The sequence below is a fragment of the Salvelinus alpinus genome, chromosome 36 (genome assembly GCF_045679555.1).
Source record: "Salvelinus alpinus chromosome 36, SLU_Salpinus.1, whole genome shotgun sequence".
NCBI lineage: Eukaryota > Metazoa > Chordata > Actinopteri > Salmoniformes > Salmonidae > Salvelinus > Salvelinus alpinus.
Window position 1 is genome coordinate 12,817,808 of NC_092121.1, and position 18,869 is coordinate 12,836,676.

General features: G+C 44.9%; 1 protein-coding gene across 3 annotated transcripts in view; it reads left to right on the forward strand.

Moving 5' to 3' along the window:
- LOC139565341 (histone deacetylase 5-like) overlaps nucleotides 1-18,869 on the forward strand; it is a 91,090-nt gene that overhangs the window by 63,999 nt on the left and 8,222 nt on the right. For 2 of the 3 annotated variants that reach the window (XM_071385574.1, XM_071385572.1), the window contains 15 exons: nucleotides 29-173; nucleotides 417-525; nucleotides 859-992; nucleotides 2,083-2,214; nucleotides 3,220-3,332; nucleotides 6,058-6,174; nucleotides 9,647-9,884; nucleotides 11,091-11,296; nucleotides 11,458-11,760; nucleotides 14,281-14,434; nucleotides 15,618-15,751; nucleotides 15,982-16,102; nucleotides 18,004-18,053; nucleotides 18,290-18,397; nucleotides 18,634-18,689. In XM_071385574.1, coding sequence (XP_071241675.1) covers nucleotides 29-173; nucleotides 417-525; nucleotides 859-992; nucleotides 2,083-2,214; nucleotides 3,220-3,332; nucleotides 6,058-6,174; nucleotides 9,647-9,884; nucleotides 11,091-11,296; nucleotides 11,458-11,760; nucleotides 14,281-14,434; nucleotides 15,618-15,751; nucleotides 15,982-16,102; nucleotides 18,004-18,053; nucleotides 18,290-18,397; nucleotides 18,634-18,689 — 2,120 coding nt within the window. The remainder of the gene's footprint in view (nucleotides 1-28; nucleotides 174-416; nucleotides 526-858; nucleotides 993-2,082; nucleotides 2,215-3,219; nucleotides 3,333-6,057; nucleotides 6,175-9,646; nucleotides 9,885-11,090; nucleotides 11,297-11,457; nucleotides 11,761-14,280; nucleotides 14,435-15,617; nucleotides 15,752-15,981; nucleotides 16,103-18,003; nucleotides 18,054-18,289; nucleotides 18,398-18,633; nucleotides 18,690-18,869) is intronic. The other variant, XM_071385573.1, reaches the window with a different exon arrangement.

The following is an 18,869-nucleotide window of genomic DNA, read 5'->3' on the forward strand; positions in this document are numbered from 1 at the left end:
GCTTTCGTTCCCCCTGGCGTCCCTGCAGCAGCAGCAGGAGATCCTGGCGGCCAAGCGGCAGCAGGAGCTGGAGCAGAAGAGGAAGCTGGAGCAGCAGAGGCATGAGGAGCTGGAGAAACAGAGGCTGGAGCAGCAGCTCCTCATGCTACGCAACAAGGAGAAGGGCAAAGAGAGTGAGTAGTACACATAGAGGACACACACTCACACACTGAGCAGTAGATATCTGGTGTATGTATGAAGAGAAGCTTTCAGAAAGTAAACAGTGAAATATACGGTAGCTATGTCTTATCAGACACTTTTACTTAATAGAGTGATACAGTGCTGCTGTTATTGCTCTAGTTTAGATCCTCATACTCCATAGCTGTTGGTCTTTGTTAGAGTTATAATAGCTTTGTGTTGATGGTTTGTTCCGGAAGGTGCCATTGCCAGTACGGAGGTGAAGCTGAAGCTCCAGGAGTTCCTCCTGAGCAAAAAAGAGCCTGGCACACCTGGCGGACTAAACCATTCCTTCACCCATAAATGCTGGTGAGCCTAACCATCGCCATCTAATTTGAGTTCTGAAGCTGGCTAACGTTAGCTGGCAGACTGGCCAAGAGCCATGGAAGTTAATGGTTAATGAATATGGAGGAAGGGCTATACCTTAGCTAGGACTCTTAGAGCTCCTACACTGATGCATTGACCCAGAGTGAACTGTTAAAAAATACTCGGAACTCCAGAGAGTGGTATGTCTTGTTTGCCTTCCTCAGGGGGTGTCATGCCAAATGGATAAAGAGGTTTTAATCTAGTCAGAGAATGTCTTGTCTACATCACAAGTAGTATCAACTGAATCTGGTGTCTTACCTGTTATGGCTTCATCAGGGGGGCCCACCACACCTCTCTGGACCCCAACTCCCCCCCTCAGAGTAACACTCCGGGAACGCCGCCCTCCTACAAACTACCCCCGCTACTGGGGTCCTACGAGGGCAGGGATGATTTCCCTCTCCGGAAGACTGGTGAGTGGATGCACTGTGCGTGTGTGGTTGCAGGTCTGCATTACTTTGAGGCACCTACCCATGTCTGACAGTAGGTATGTGTGTACATTTTAGTGTTTCTCCTTTGCTGGTATGAGTCAGAATGAGTCACCACAGCAGCAGTGTTGGTGAAGACTGGTGGGCAATAGCTACACACATACACACTCACTCACGTAAATAATTAAGCCCACCCACAGACAAGCCGATGGAGTGGGGTGGTTCACTAAATGGAGATTGGAGACTTTCCAATGAATGTGTTTTAGTCCAGCAGTAAGCTTAATCTGGGTCTGAGAAGCTGACCCATGACACATGCTTAAATATATGCTTGCTGAGTGTCTATCCTGAAGGATCCCATGGATCTAGATGTAATTGTATTGCTTGTTGTTGTTTGGTATTGTTTCCATAGACTTGTTAGCTTGTGCTTACTGGGAATTATGACTGAAAGGTATAACTCTGTTGAGTGTGTGCGTGTGCATTCTCCTTCCTTCAGTCTCTCTGATCGTCCTCACCCCAAACTTTTTGATTTCTAATCAAATGAAAGCCATACTAAAGCCCATGATGTTATCAGGGCTGAAGGTCTTGGCTGGTCTACATAGGTGGGGAGAGTGTGACGTCCAGTGGAAAGCACCGCTATTGGAGGCTAATTAAATTAAACCCGGGGCTTTTGCTTAATTGCCCCAATTCCTATTTTTTCCCATCCCTCCTTATTGGTTTATTTGGATCCCCATTAGCTTTTGCCAAAGCAGCAGGTATTCTTCCTTGGGTCCAATCCCTCTGTTTTTATTTACTTCCATTAGTCTAATTTGGTCTGTCGTTCATTGCATCAACAATGAGCTGAAAAAGCAGTTGTGTGAAGGAGGGGTTAGTTGCAAATGGACGTTTATTTCAGTCTTAGTGTCCCCAGTCAATAAGATGTATAAATAGCCCCATTTGTAGCCGTCCATAGTACTTTTGGATAGACTCTGTATGAGCTGTTGCTCGTTTATGGTTTTGTTGTATGTCTTTTTAATTTAAACTCACCTCTCTCTCGCGCTCGCTCACATCTCTTTCTCTCGCGCGCTCTCTCCGACAGCCTCCGAGCCCAATCTGAAGGTGCGTTCGCGGTTAAAACAGAAGGTAGCTGAGAGACGGAGCAGTCCTCTGCTGAGGAGGAAGGACGGGACAGTGATAAGCACCTTCAAAAAGAGAGCCATCGAGATCTCTGGTGAGAGCGCGCACACACACCATGCATTTACACTCTCATCCATTATGCATTTACATACTCACATACAAATACATTGTACACTCTTCAACTGGAATTCCACACCCTGTGCCATTTCATAGTTGTAAACCAACCCCAGTGAGAAGCATCTGGTTGAGTGAACCATAAACCATCTAAAATCACACCCTACTTAACATAAAACACTCATTTCAACTCTGGCCTGATGGTAAAAGTAGACATCCGGAGGGGCCGCGGCACTCTACACCTCTAGCTCATTTCCCAGAAGGACCTAGTTATATAACCCACTTAGCCAGGTTGGCTATATACACATGCCACACAGTGCCTTTACAGACCTAGTACTGGAGCTAGCTACCATATGCTAGGTTTAAGGGTTTGCACTATTAGCTCGTTTCCATGTCACGGGCAACTAGTATGTAAACATAGGAGATAGTATAAATGCTGGTTGTTCTCGAGACCACAACAGAAGCTATGCTTATAGAGGCTTTTGATTTAACTCGCCCGTTTCATCTGCTAATGAAAGCAGAAGCTTTTCTGGGACTAAATATAGGGACTTATTGGAGGCAAACAAAAATAGCAGGGACTATAGGGTAGGATGTAGATTAATACGTAAGGCTTGAATAGGACAAAAGGGGATGGATTTGGGGGGGTTAGCTGGCAGGGAAAAAGGGAACAGGGTTTTTGGGAACGTTCGGATTGGGACTTAGAATGTTGGCCTCTTGAAAGTCAGAGAAACGTCGGGAAGTCCTTTTTCCTAGTTCTCTGATTCCATGTATATGTTACCAATGATGGTCTATTCTGTTTCTACCTTTCTGTATACTCATAGAAAACTGCCTGATAAAACCTAGACATTTCTCTTCACACATTTGTACAGTTTGATGCAAGCCTGGAGAAAGGACGTACCACACAAGGGTTTTGGCTGTGTTGTCTGTCTGCCTGGGATGCTGCATTGGTTCTGTCTCTGAGTGGACTGTTCCATTGTCATTGCAGTGTCCTCCATGTGCAGCAGTGCCCCTGGCTCCGGGCCCAGCTCGCCCAACAGCTCCAACAGCGCCATCGCAGAGAACGGCTCCAGCGGCTCTGTCCCCAACATCCACGCCGAGGTAAGAGAGGGGAGGGCTGTGGGAGGATGCTAGGAGGGCCTCGCCTCTGCAAAATATAATTCTACCTTCCATGGAACTTTATAACCCCTGAAATGTGTGTTGCTGTTTGTCTGTTTTGATGCATTTTTATAACACACCATGCAAAATCCATGACCTATAGCTTGGACAAAAGGTTGTGGTACCAGGGACCAACAGAGTGCATGCTTTATAAAATGTCTCATCACATTAGAAGCATTAGTATAAAAGTGTTGAAAGACAGACTCAAATGGAACCCATTCTGATTGGGAAAGGGGGATACCTAGTCAGTTTCACAACTGAATGCCTTCAACTGAAATGTGTCTTCCGCATTTAATCCAACCCCTCTGAATCAGAGATGCGGGGGGCTGCCATAATCGACATCCACGTCGTCAGTGCCAGGGGAACAGTGGGTTAACTGCCTTGCTCAGGCGCAGAACGACAGATTAAAACCCTTGTCAGCTCGGGGATTCAATCCAGCAACCTTTCGGTTACTGGCTGAACTCTCTAACCACTAGGCTACCTGGTGACTTGGTTTAGTTTTTATCAACACTGCTGTTAGTTATAGATCAAATGCAATGGGGACTTATGAGGAGTGTTACATGACTAGGTAGACTGTGTTCTTTAGGGCTAATAGTAGCTTATTCTTTATGCTTGTATGGTCATTGTGCTTGGATGAATTGTAAACTAGGGCGAGAGGATAGCGGCTGACTGCAGTGAATAAGGCCTGAAAATAAGCTTTGGTAGACTAGGGGGGGCGGAAGGTTGGTCTGATGCACACTGAGCAGCAAGTGGCCCCAGGAACATCTTAACCTTGGGAGAGAAAGCGAGAGCAATGACGAGGGGATGTAGGAGGAAGAGAGAGCTAGCCATAGCGTTCTGAATGACTGCTATCCTCCATTTTGATAATAAAACCTTGTCCATTGTTCATTTTGTAAGACAAGATAAATATAGGCCTAGCTGCCTTAGCTATTTCATTGCAGAACATACTGTAAGTTCACTGATCAGAACTACCAGTTCTTGTCCCTGTGACTTGAGTTTTTCCTGGTAGTCATGCTACTTACAGAATAGCTGTAGCTGGAACACTATAGCCCTCAGGTACTCTGTCTTACTCTCCATATCCACCTCTTCAAATATCTGTTTTAGAAGACCTGTGTTTTAATCGATAAATGTGTTTTCTATTTGGTAGAACAGGATTGATGATTTGAATTCAAATGAGCATTTGTCCTCTCATTCAGACAGCTCTCTCAACACTCAATTTACAGCTATCTTCCCCCTGCCATTTTATAACACCCAAAAATACTTCCTCTCTCTTCTCTCAAAGTAGGGCAACAAAAATAAAAAGCATTAGTCAATCTCCGAGACCATTTATTTTCCCTACCCTCCCTCCCTGAAAATACTTGATTACTGCCATTCTCTCGAAGCGGAGAAACAGTCGACCGCTGATGACATAAGTGCCTTGTTAGCCTGCTGTGTGCAACTTTCCAAAATAGCCACCCCCATCAAGAACGTTATTGCGTCATCGCCGCCCCAGCAGATCCGGGCTGATAAATGGTCAGACGCACACAGAAAGGAGAGCGTGACATTGTTTTAACAACAAATAGGGCAGTTTGCCATGGATCAACCCCTTGTTTGTGATGCATGGTGACTTTTTTCCCTTATTTTCCCTGTTTCAAATCGGGATTCTGCTGAGTCAGTCTTCCCCTAATAACGTCATTATCAGTGAGAACCTGTGAAGAAGGCTGACACTCGCTGGGGGGAGCTTAAAAAGAGAAGGGCCCTTGTTGAGAAAAAGTAAAGGCAGGGAGAAATATGGCTGTGTCCAAATACCCATATTGCGTTCTAAATAGAATGCTTTTTGGGTATGTGAAAATAAATTAAAATGTGATTTTTTTTATTATGCTTTAAATTCTAGGATGTAATATTCATTTAGGCTTTTCGTCGAATAGAAATCGCTGCACACTATTGAGGAAGAGTATCGTCTTTTTGCGTTCAGGTGTGTTTGACAACAGCTGATAATCAGAATATGGCCTACTAAAATGAACAACTGGCAGGGAACAAGTGCGATTGCACATTAGATGATGCCTTCTCATAATGGATGATTAGTATGTTGATATTTGTTGATTATGGCATACGTTTTTACTAAAGCGTACGTTCTAAATTGTATGTAGTACTATTAGTACACAGTATGTATTTTTAGTAAGTAGTAGGCAAGCCAGATTTTGGACACAATCTATAGTATGTGGGGTTTCTGTACAGGTGTTAGCCAGGTGAAGTCTAAATGGCAAGTTACAAAAGCTCCTGAAATGGTACTAGCTAGCACACCTGCACAAACATCAAATAACAGCCGTTTGTTCAAAGGGAACTGGAAGCCTCGACGGCCTCTGGAGAGAAACATGTTGTGCGAGCTGAAAGAATGAGTCACACTATGGTTAGAGCTCCTGTCCTATCTGTTTATACTGCAGAGGGTCAGATAGGAATCCATCTTGTGTTCTTTCTTCCTCTCTCTAGTTGTTGCTAGGGTAGATTAAATATACATGCACTGATGGGATGTTTTAGTGAGCCGGAAGACTTCACTCTGTCTCTCTCCCTCTCTGGAAAATCCCTGATGGTTGTCTCCCTTGCTCCTCTTCTGTTCGCGCTCTCGCCCTTTCCCTCACACACTTTCTCTCACTCAATCACTTTTTCCTCCCTCTTTTCTGTGCAACAGCTGCGGTCCCTCCACCAGACCCTTAACGCTGATGGGACAGTCAGTCCGCTGAGCCTCTACACATCCCCCTCGCTGCCCAACATCTCCCTGGGCCTGCCAGCCAACTCGCACCTCACAGTGAGTACTAGACTGAAATTCTGAACACCACAAACTAGGGATAGGCATGAGTACTCGAACGGATGTAAAAACGCCATCTTCAACCAGAGATCAAAATGTTGTCTTGAAGACGACGTTAATTTGCTTTGACTCTAGTGTTCCATTGGTACATGTGCATTTGCGGGGCACAACAAAAAGAAAACCAAGCCAAGCATCACACAGTTCTTCTCCCTAAATTCCCTTTCCCCTCCGTGTCTCACTCACTCAATTGCATTTCAACCGCTCCCTCTACACACATGTGCTGAGTGCACACACAAGCTCCCGTTAGGCCTACAGAAACAAATGCATCTAACTGATGGGATACACAAGCTTCATTCCTTGCCAAATGACGACAGTTTTATCACAAATTCTTAATGGACTGCTTGGCTGAAGTAGGGAAATATGTTCCAACAACGAGCATTGCAGTTTTGGAAAGATTGTGTCTTGTCTATTTTCCACTTATGCTACTTTGTGAACTACTAGTGCCATTTAGAATTGGTTAGCCTAGGCTATAGCCCCCCTAAACCTTTTTATCAGAATCATTAAGTCTAGGCCTACTCACCAAACAGATATCATGGCCGTAATTCATCCCCATGCAGTGTTCAATGTGGAATTGTTAATCCATTTGGAAAATTCCAAAGAACAGGCTGAATAAACAAATTTGAATGTCTGTATAGCGAAAAGACAGATTTTGGTTTGTAACCCTGAAAAATTATTTCACCTCGTCAAATTGAGCCCCGTTTCAAATTATCACTCTGAGAATAACTGTTCCAGACGTGAGATGCGTATCACTTTTTTTTCATTTGGAAAAATATTCTGTTATGTATTATTTAGTTATTTTACATGTATTTTTTTAACGATAAAATAGGTCTCTTGATTTGTGATAAGGGTTTGGGAAATAAGAGCATTTTGCCTGCTGAAATAACAAAACAAAGCTATGCCATTGCACAGATAGGCTTCTACAAGCAAGTGCCAGTTGATATTACGGTTTCAATAAATTAACTTTAAATAGCACTTTTTTTATTGTCTGAAAAAAATACACACACACACACACACACACAGTTGAAGTCGGAAGTTTACATACCTTAGCCAAATACATTTAAACTCAGTTTTTCACAATTCCTGACATTTAATCCTAGTAAAAATTCCCTGTCTTAGGTCAGTTAGGATCACTTTTATTTTAAGAATGTGAAATGTCAGAATAATAGTAGAGAGAATTATTTAATTTAGCTTTTATTTCTTTCATCACATTCCCAGTGGGTCAGAAGTTTACATACACTCAATTAGTATTTGGTAGCATTGCCTTTAAATTGTTTAACTTGGGTCAAATGTTTCGGGTAGCCTTCCACAAGCTTCCCACAATAAGTTGGGTGAATTTTGGCCCATTCCTCCTGACAGAGCTGGTGTAACTGAGTCAGGTTTGTAGGCCTCCTTGCTCGCACACGCTTTTTCAGTTCTGCCCACAAATTTTTCTATAGGATTGAGGTCAGGGCTTTGTGATGGCCACTCCAATAACTTGACTTTGTTGTCCTTAAGCCATTTTGCCACAACTTTGGAAGTATGCTTGAGGTCTTTGTCCATTTGGAAGACACATTTGCGACCAAGCTTTAACTTCCTGACTGATGTCTTGAGATGTTGCTTCAATATTTCCACATAATTTTCCTCCCTCATGATGCCATCTCTTTTGTGAAGTGCACCAGTCCCTCCTGCAGAAAAGCACCCCCACAACATGATGCTGCCACCCTCGTGCTTCACGGTTGGGATGGTGTTCTTCGGCTTGCAAGCCCCCCCCCCCCCCCCTTTCCTCCAAACATAACGATTGTCATTATGGTCAAACAGTTCTATTTTTGTTTCATCAGACCACAGGACATTTCTCCAAAAAGTACGATCTTTGTCCTCATGTGCAGTTGCAAACTGTAGTCTGGCTTTTTTATAGCGGTTTTGGAGCGGCCGTTCAGGTTATGTCGATATAGGACTCGTTTTACTGTGGATATAGATACTTTTGTACCGGTTTCCTCCAGCATCTTCACAAGGTCCTTTGCTGTGGTTCTGGGATTGATTTGCACTTTTCGCACCAAAGTACATTCATCTCTAGGAGACAGAATGCGTCTCCTTCCTGAGAGGTATGATGGCTGCGTGGTCCCACAGTGTTTACACTTGCGTACTATTGTTTGTACAGATGAACGTTGTACCTTCAGGCGTTTGGAAATTGCTCCCAAGGATGAACCAGACTTGTAGAGGTCTACAATTTTTTTCTGAGGTCTTGGCTGATTTCTTTTGATTTTCCCATGATGTCAAGCAAAGAGGCACTGAGTTTGAAGGTAGGCCTTGAAATACATCCACAGGTACACCTCCTATTGATTCAAATGATGTCAATTAGCCTATCAGAAGCTTCTAAAACCATGGCATTATTTTCTGGAATTTTCCAAGCTGTTTAAAGGCACAGTCAACTTAGTGTATGTCAACTTCTGACCCACTGGAATTGCGATTGAGTGAAATAATCTCTGTAAACAATTGTTGGAAAAATTACTTGTCATGCACAAAGGGGATGTCCTAACCGACTTGCCAAAACTATAGTTTGTTCTCAAGAAATTTGTGGAGTGGTTGAAAAATGAGTTTTAATGACTCCAACCTAAGTGTTTGTAAACTTCAACTGTATGTATGTGTGAGGCAATTTAGCAATTAGGATTTGTTATCTGTAATGGTTATAATAAATTAGCCATAGCTGCTGTTAGTTTCTAATTAAACAGAGTAAAAAACTCACGGACAACTATGATAAGCTCAAACAAGGTTTATTCACCCAATGAGTCAGACAGCTGAACAGATATATGTATATACATACATACATACATACATACATACATACATACATACATACACCCCAATTTAGGTGAAGTCTGCTCCTTCCCTCTAAACATTACATATTTATTGCTATGCAGGAAGTTAAGTGATGTGGGTAATAAACTGTTCTGTCTCCCTGACCTCGACCCCCATTCCTCACTAATCTACAGCTCTCCACCCTTACCAGTGACCACAACCACGTGATTGCCTTTCCTTAACTCAGTACATTCCAAGCCCCTAGCTCATATCCAACCTTAATTGACTACACCATATACATTCCTCCTACAGATAACCATTAACTTTTGCTGTAACAACCAGACTGTGGCCCTTCTCCTTTCCATGGGATACTTGATGATTAACAATATTTCAAGTTTAGAAGTCAGAACCTGTCACTGTTGGCATAAAGATAAATGTGCAAAATTTTTTACAGTGCTGACCTTGTGTTCTAAAAATAGCTTCTTAAATGTTTTTTTAAGTACTCGTAAATAAACTGCCTGAACCTGCTCCATTCCACTGAGTTGAGGTCAAATAGAAACCAGCACACACTCCCCTGAACCAGAGTTGTCCTCTGATGTAGACATTCTGACTTAGTTAACCCCCCTTCCATCCTCAGGCCAATCAGAAGCTGTTGCAGGAGGCGGAGAGGCAGGCCATCCAGACCATGCGTCAGGGTGGGGCTCTGACGGGCAAGTTTGTCAGCACCTCGTCCCTGCCGGCGTCATGCCTGCCACCTGGGATGCAACACGACTTAGACTCCACCCAGGCCCCCAACAGCCACAGCAGTCACTCCTCCCTACTGCAGCACGTCCTCCTGCTGGAGCAGGCCCGCCAGCAGAGTGCCCTCCTCTCAGGTACATCTACCAACATATATTTATACTCTTATCCCCGCCAGCAGAGTGCCCTCCTCTCAGGTACATCTACCAACATATATTTATACTCTTATCCCCGCCAGCAGAGTGCCCTCCTCTCAGGTACATCTACCAACATATATTTATACTCTTATCCCTGCCAGCAGAGTGCCCTCCTCTCAGGTACATCTACCAACATATATTTATACTCTTATCCCTGCCAGCAGAGTGCCCCCCTCTCAGGTACATCTACCAACATATATTTATACTCTTATCCCTGCCAGCAGAGTGCCCTCCTCCTCTCAGGTACATCTAGCAACATATATTTATACTCTTATATCCCTGCCAGCAGAGTGCCCTCCTCTCAGGTACATCTACCAACATATATTTATACTCTTATCCCTGCCAGCAGAGTGCCCTCCTCTCAGGTACATCTACCAACATATATTTATACTCTTATAACCCTGCCAGCCGAGTGCCCTCCTCTCAGGTACATCTACCAACATATATGTATTCTTATAACCCTGCCAGCCGAGTGCCCTCCTCTCAGGTACATCTACCAACATATATGTATTCTTATAACCCTGCCAGCCGAGTGCCCTCTCAGGTACATCTAGCAACATATATTTATACTCTTATCCCTGCCAGCCGAGTGCCCTCTCAGGTACATCTACCAACATATATTTATACTCTTATCCCCGCCAGCAGAGTGCCCTCCTCTCAGGTACATCTACCAACATATATTTATACTCTTATCCCCGCCAGCAGAGTGCCCTCCTCTCAGGTACATCTACCAACATATATTTATACTCTTATCCCTGCCAGCAGAGTGCCCTCCTCTCAGGTACATCTACCAACATATATTTATACTCTTATCCCTGCCAGCAGAGTGCCCTCCTCTCAGGTACATCTACCAACATATATTTATACTCTTATCCCCGCCAGCAGAGTGCTCTCCTCTCAGGTACATCTACCAACATATATTTATACTCTTATCCCCGCCAGCAGAGTGCCCTCCTCTCAGGTACATCTACCAACATATATTTATACTCTTATCCCTGCCAGCAGAGTGCCCTCCTCTCAGGTACATCTACCAACATATATTTATACTCTTATCCCCGCCAGCAGAGCGCCCTACTTGCAGGTAAATATAGATAAATACGTACTGCCTCTTCTGAAACACATCTCTCTGACTCTTTCTCCCTCCAGTCCCCATGTACGGTCAGTCGCCGTTGGTGACAGGGGAGCGGGTGTCCAACAGTATGCGCACGGTGAACAAGCTACCACGCCACCGGCCCCTGAGTCGCACACAGTCTGCACCCCTCCCCCAGAGCCCCCAGGCCCTGCAGCAGCTCGTCATGCAGCAGCAGCACCAGCACTTCCTGGAGAAGCAGAAGCAGTACCAGCTCAACAAGGTAGGGGGCACTACAAGAAACACTACAGTATTAGAGGTTATGGTTGTGTTTGCAGGTAAAAAAAAGTATTGTATGCCATTTGCCTGGACTGGACTGGGGGGTGTAGTATACTCTACATGTGGCAGCAGTGATTAACTCTCCCTATCTGTCAACCACACCAGATTCTGTCAAAAGGGGTGGAGCTTCCTCGCCAACCACCCACCCACCCTGAGGAGACGGAGGAGGAGCTCACAGAGACGCAGGAGATGCAGGAGGAGGGGGCGGGGTCTGAGCGTCTGGGGGAGGGGCGTCCTCAGGAGCAGAGGCTCCAGAAGGAAGAGTCGGGGGAGACGTCGCCCCCTTCAGAACGCCTGCTGACCCCCCTGAAGGGCGAGAGCACAGAGAGCGATTTGGAGGAAGAAGATGATGAAGACGAGGCCATCGAGCTGAGGGAGTGTGATGAGGAGGGCGTACCTTACGGCCAAGTAAATACTGCATTTTTTAAAGACATTTTGCATTTAATTTGACTTTGATAGAGAAAAACAAAATGTATTGCCTTGCAAGTTTAACACTAATTAAGATGACTTTCTGTAAGAATATCAGAGAGCCAATAAGAGCTTCAAATTGTTTATTTATAAACCATAAGTTTTATTGTCTTTCTCTGTACTATGATTAATTCTGCTCAAATCAAAGTTTATTGGTGTTATAGCGGGTGCAACGAAATGTTTGTTACTTGATCCTAACAGTGCAGTAAAAATATTCAGACCCCATTCGTTGTTGAACTTCCCAAATCTGTTCCGGTGACGTCTGTCTGTGATTACTAACCTAGTGACTTGATTCGTCATTGTACCTCTTATAATGGGCCATTTATGACTTGAAACTGTCTAGCATGACCAATCACTCCAGGGAGGGGTGTAGATTGCAGAAATTACCTACCAAAAGATCAGTAGCAAAGGCTATGCAGTTGAAAAGGTAGGAACGTCATCATTAGCGATGTGGCTACATAGATTGGCGTTCACACCCAGTTCGAGTGGTGGGTTGAGTTTTGCGGGGGCCTGGTGATTTAGAAAAGGGTATCCCCTCTGAGGGCAGAGTGGCTGCACTGTGCGAGGCATCATCGTCATAGCTCCCTACAGAAGAGCGAGAGCCTTAATTCCCACCCACCTGTGAGTCATCCATTGCACTTAGCAGGAAATAAAGGAACAAGCTCTCCAGAATGAATTGCCTGCATTTCTTTCACAAATTACCAAGAGGATAAGCGGCTCCAGTTAAAAGTTGTTAAACAAAAGTTGCGAAAGGGCAAGTGGACGATTTAAAAAAAAATATATATATATATCTACAGAGGTAACCAAGATGGATTGAATTTGGGTTTAGCTGTCATTGGCCGAGACAGCTACTCTACTCAGTAGTTGATGACATGCATCCTCATCAGCACCTCATACTCTTTTGAGGACCTAAACATTATAATATAATACAGTAAATGGCCACAGTTGGCTATGTTGCTGTTGGTTAACATATTTGGCTCTAAATTATGGTCATTGACAGCAATTAATACGTAACGTTAAAAAGAGGTGAAAAGAATGGACGTGTTTTGTGGTCACGTTCCTCTAAGAAATGCTGTTTGTGCGTTGGAGGGAGGAAGAACCAATGCAGCGAGGGAGATTATGAAATAAACCTCTCCTACTCCCACACACCATTGAGAAAAAATATCAGAGGAGAGAAAAGCATCAGAATTCAGGCGGCGTCTTCTCCCCCTCAACGAGCGCTCACACACACTCCCTCCCCTGCCCTTGCTGCTTTTTTCTCATTTCAGTGAATGGGCTCATCTGTGACTCATCTCTCCTTGGTGAATCATTCCCCTCACCCTTCTCCCCCCCCCCCCTCTCTTCAACATACCAGCCCTTTTCTCCCCCCTTTTTCTCCCTGCACTTTACACCAAATCATCTTCCACCAGGGAGCTAGGCTGCTGCAGTACTATTTCTGTTGTGACGGGCTAGGGGGATAGAGGAGTTTTTAGGGTATGGGGGGTGGCATAGGGAGGGAGGGAGCAGGGGTGTATGCAGTTATTCTGTAGAGACGACATCCTCAAAAACCTATTTTGGCATTCGAGTCAGTGACACGGAAGGGCCCCCCCCCCTCCCTGCACACACACACACACACCGCCTCCCCGCTGAACTTTTTTTTCCCCCTCTGACTCTGCTCTACTTGTCTGCTGTGGTGCCTTGAATACAAATGGATCTGAGCCGCCCTGTGCAATGGTAAGAGAGATGGAAAGAGAAAAGACAGTGAGAGAGACGCATAAGAGAGCCCGCATTGCCTTAGGATCTCTCGTTTAAAAAGGGGTTAGCAAGGTGTGGGCCTGCCGGACCTGTGTGTGTGCGTCCGCAAGTGTAAACTCAGCTCCCATCTCAAGGTCTTGAAACAAAACCGTCCGCAGTTAAAAAAAGATGCACGTGAACCTTGTCATTTGATCTGTTAGAAGGAGCATCTGTCGCGTTAGTTTTTTCCTAGAGCTCACACAGCTCCTGTCTGGATGTGTGGTGCTTCTCCCATTGACAGAAAGCAGAGCCCCGTTAGCTCAGCCACTGTTTACAGCTGGGGAATTGTCAGAGTAGTCTTTTGGCTGTTAGGAAGGCTCGGTCCTTGTCCTGCCCTGCCTTTTGAGGCTCGTATGGGGATACGTGTTTGCCTTTGGGTTTCTACCCAGGGCCCATGTTTAGTCTATAACAGGCTTAATTTAGCTCCACCTCCCTCCCATTTTCCCCTCGTTCCATTGGCCTGAGGTGGCAGATTCAGTTTGCAGCTATTGTGAAATGTCACTTCTCTCTCAAGGTTGCAGTATTTCTATCTGATGTAAACAATGAATGCCACAGAGCTGATTTTATTTACTAAGTCCATTCCCTCACACTGAAGTCCAGGCAGTGTCTCATGATGAAAGACATTATTCAAAGCTTTAGTTGGTATTCAAAATTTCTCTGTTATTTTGTCCCCGATTTTCCGACCAGCATCACCTGCAACAGCTCAATGTGTTCCAGGCGTCCCTGTCCATTTCGGGCATGCCTCACAGACCTCTGGGAAGGGCCCAGTCCTCCCCTGCCACTGCCAGCGTCAAGGGGGCTCCCATGGGTGAGGTCCCCATCAAGCACCTCTTCACTACAGGTACGCTTCTTTGGTTTTTGGAACAGATGACATACAAAGTGAGGCGATCAGGACCCATTGAACAATATGAAAGAAACTGCCTCAACTTAGTTATCTATCCGAATCTCTATTTTTTTGTCATAGTGGTAGATAGTAGAGCTTTAGCAATGAATCCCCATTAAACTCTAACGAAAGCCATTGGCCTTAGAAAAGACACTTTCAGAAAACAAACACTCCCCTAGCCAGTCCATGGTCAAATGGCCCTGCAGAATAGGATGTGTTGACTAAGTCAGTGGTTCCCAAACTGTGGGGCGTGGCGAGGGGTCGGCAGGTACTCAGTCCGGCTTTCAACTTACTCTTGAAAGTTGTAATAGTACAATGCACAATGTGCAATTTCGAAATTGGGTAGTGTATCATCAGTTCCTCTCGTCATGTCAGTCATTGCATACCTTAGAGCTATTTATAACTTGTCAGCTAATGTTTTTTTATTTCGTTTTTTTTTAGGCCATAGATATTATTGTAATTTTTTAGTCATTCAAATATCACGAATACTCATTAGACATGGCAAAATGTATACAATTGCCCCAAAAATTGCTTTAAAACTGAAATTGTCTTTGCAACCAATAGCAAAATATGTAGAATTGCAGGAAATAAGCTTTAAATAGACATGGTTGCCTGCACATGCGGGGGGGGGGGCACGGGATGTTCCCCAATGCTGGAAGGGGGCCCCCCTGAGTGAAAAAGTTTAGGAGCCCCTGTACTGAGTCCAATAAGGGCTGAGGCAAGCAGCCTGCCTGGGCGTAATTATTTCAGCAGAGAAAATAATAATAGCGAGAGCCTGCAGGGTTGGATCTGATGAAACCAGGATGACATTGAGCCATCCTCCACCATGGAATCATTAACGTCTCCAACAGTCCTAACATGAAAAAAGCCATTAGAGATGATGGTCTTATTATGCTCTGACCTGCTGGGTTATGAACGGTGTGGTCACCATTTGTTCTGAGAGAGAGGTTGAAGAGCGGTTGCCCTGTGGTTGGTCTTCTTCCTACCCTGCCTTGAAAAGCTACATTTTCTCCTTTCCATCTTTCTCTCTCTTTCTTTCCCTTATCTTTCTCTCTATCTCTCACGCCATCGCTTTCTTTCCATCTGTCTCTTGCACTCTTTTTCTCTCCCTCCACTCTCTCTGCCTCTCCTATCATCTCAGGGTTGGTGTACGACACCTTTATGCTGAAGCACCAGTGTATGTGTGGGAACACCCACATCCACCCAGAGCACGCCGGCCGCATCCAGAGTGTGTGGTCCCGGCTGCAGGAGACTGGGCTGCTGGGCCGCTGTGAGGTGAGGGCTCCCTGCACACTACAGCTAGAATGGCGACCAGCTCCGTTCCATATTTCCAAAGAGAATTTCTTCTCAGTAACTTAAACAAGAGTGGTAGCTATATGTGGAGATGAGAATAAGCTTTATCCATTATTAGTTCAAGTTCATTTTAAAAATCACTTCCCAATTAGCAATACAACATAACCCTGAATGAAATTGATGTATTGTGTGTTTTCCTTTACCGTGTACAGAGGATTCGGGGGAGGAAGGCCACGTTGGATGAGATCCAGACTGTGCATTCAGAATACCACACACTGCTGTACGGCACCAGTCCCCTCAACAGACAGAAACTAGACAGCAAGAAGCTCTTAGGTGCCTAACCTCATCTCTTCATGTCTTTACTCCTCAGATGATATATTTGTGTGTGTGTACACATGCATGTGTGTTTCCCTAGCCATTTTGCTCGAATGGTGGAAACAAGATTTGCCCCAAGCATCCTTGAAAGTAGTGACTGCCCCTCTCCCCTCCATCCACCCACACACTCACACGCAGTCAGGTGGATTGTTTGAAGGCTTAGCTCCCCTGACAGGCGCAGGGGGGTATTTTTAGACCTGCTGGTCGAGGGGAAAGGGCCCCAGACACCCGTCCACCCCCGTCTGGGTGACTCATAGCTAGGCTGGGTCTCATAGAAGAGGAGGGAGGGGGGGGGTGACTAGATCAGCTGCAAAACAGCACTGCAGCGACTGAGTCGTCGACTACATACACACACACACACACACACACACACACACCAAAGTGAGTTCACTCTGTGCGGTGCTGAGCAGAACAGGACTTGCAGACATCGATGGTAAAAAAACAAAACAATTATACAGTGCATTCGGAAAGTATTCAGACCCCTTGACTTATTCCACATTATGCTATGTTACAGCCGTATTCTAAAATGGATTTTAAAAGATTTTCCTCATCAATCTACACACAATACTCCATAATGAAACTTGCAAATGTATAAAAAAAAGATACCTTGTTTACATAAGTATTCAGAGCCTTTGCTATGAGACTCAACTGAGCTCAGGTGCATCCTGTTTCCATTGATCATCCTTGATGTTTCTACAACTTGGACGGAGTCCACCTGTGGTAAATTCAATTGATTGGACATGATTTGGAAAGGCACACACCTGTCTATATAAGGTCCCATATTTGACAGTGCATGTCAGCAAAAACCAAGCCATGAGGTCGAAGGAGTTGTCCGTGGAGCTCCAAGAGAGGATTGTGTCGAGGCACACGTCTGGGGAAGGGTACCAAAAAATGTCTGCAGCATTGAAGGTTCCCAAGAACACAGTGGCCTGCATCATTCTTAAATGGAAGAAGTTTGGAACCACCAAGACTCTTTCTAGAGCTGGCCACCCGGCCAAACTGAGCAATTGGCGGAGAAGGGCCTTGGTCAGGGAGGTGACCAACAACCCGATGGTCACTCTGACAGAGCTCCAGAGTTCCTCTGTGGAGATGGGAGAAACTTCCAGAAGGACAACCATCTCTGCAGCACTCCACATGTCCAATCAGCACTCCACCAATCAGGCCTTTATGGTAGAGAGGCCAGACTGAAGCCACTCCTCAGTAAAAGGCACATGATGAAGGATGAATGGAGCGAAGTACAGAGATCCTTGATGAAAACCTGCTCAGGATCTGACTGGGGTGATGGTTCACCTTCCAACAGGACAACGACCCTAAGCACACCGCCAAGATAACGCAGCAGTGACTTTGGGACAAGTCTGAGTGGCCCAGCCAGAGCCCGGACTTGAACCCGATCGAGCATCTCTGGAGAGACCTGAAAATAGCTGTGCAGCGACGCTCCCCATCCAACCTGACAGAGCTTGTGAGGATCTGCAGAGAAGAATGGGAGAAACTCCCCAAATACAGGTGTGCCAAGCTTGTAGCGTCATACTCAAGGCTGTAATCGTTGACAAAGGTGCTTCAACTAAGTACTAAGTAAAGGGTTTGAATACTTATGTAGACAAAAAAAAGGTTTTTGCTTAGTCATTAGGGGGTATTGTGTGTAGCTTGATAATAAAAAACATTTAATCAATTTTAGAATAAGGCTTTAACAAAAAGTCGAGGGGTCTGAATACTTTTCGAATGCACTGTATCCCGAGCATCTTGGGAAAAGAACTCCCTGCTAAAAGGTGTGTGATAAAATGTTGAAATATAGCTAAATAGTGTATATTTTACTTGTTTAAACTACAACCTAACCTTTGCTCCCTGATTGGCTCCTTAAGGTCCAATCAGTCAGAAGATGTATGCTGTGTTGCCCTGTGGAGGCATTGGGGTGAGTCATCCATCCATCCATTTATAATGGAGTTACATTTGCATTTTATTTAGAGGTAGAGATTCGATAATAATACAGTATCAGAAAATGTCATGCAATTTAATTGTAGGATATTCGTTCAACATAAGCAGCACAAAGCTGAGCATTACATCACCTACAGCAGTGTCATCATGTTATCAGTGTTAAAATAATTGTAGCAGGGTGGGGATGAGTGTGTTCTCTGTTGCCCTCTGCAGGTGGACAGTGACACTGTGTGGAATGAGATGCACTCCTCGGGCGCTGTCAGAATGGCTGTTGGCTGCGTCATCGAGCTGGCTTTCAAAGTGGCCGCCGGGGAACTGAAGGTAACATTACCAGCCTCTCTCCGTTCCACTACTGTTTGATTGAAAGTTGTCAGGGGTAACCTTACACCTTAATTTAAAATGAACAATATGTAATAATCATGCAATATACCCTGTGGGTTTGTTAATGGGTGGACACAGTAGTACCCTGATCAATAAGCACTTAATCACTTGATTTTGTTGATGGATAGGCTTACTCAACATTTTCTCACAAACTGTTTCACTCCTCTCCATTTCAGAACGGCTTTGCCGTGGTGCGTCCACCAGGCCATCATGCTGAGGAATCCACTGCCATGTGAGTACACCCAGGGAATCATGGGTAGAGCCGGGGCAGGGGAGTGGCTAGGGGGCTTCAAGGGAGTTTGTTTCAGTTCCATAGAGACATGACGTGTGCGATGGTTGATACAATAATTGGTACAAGCGTCCCTTTTGAGTAGCTACTGGGCAGTGCCCTTAAACAATCTCCCTGTTTCTG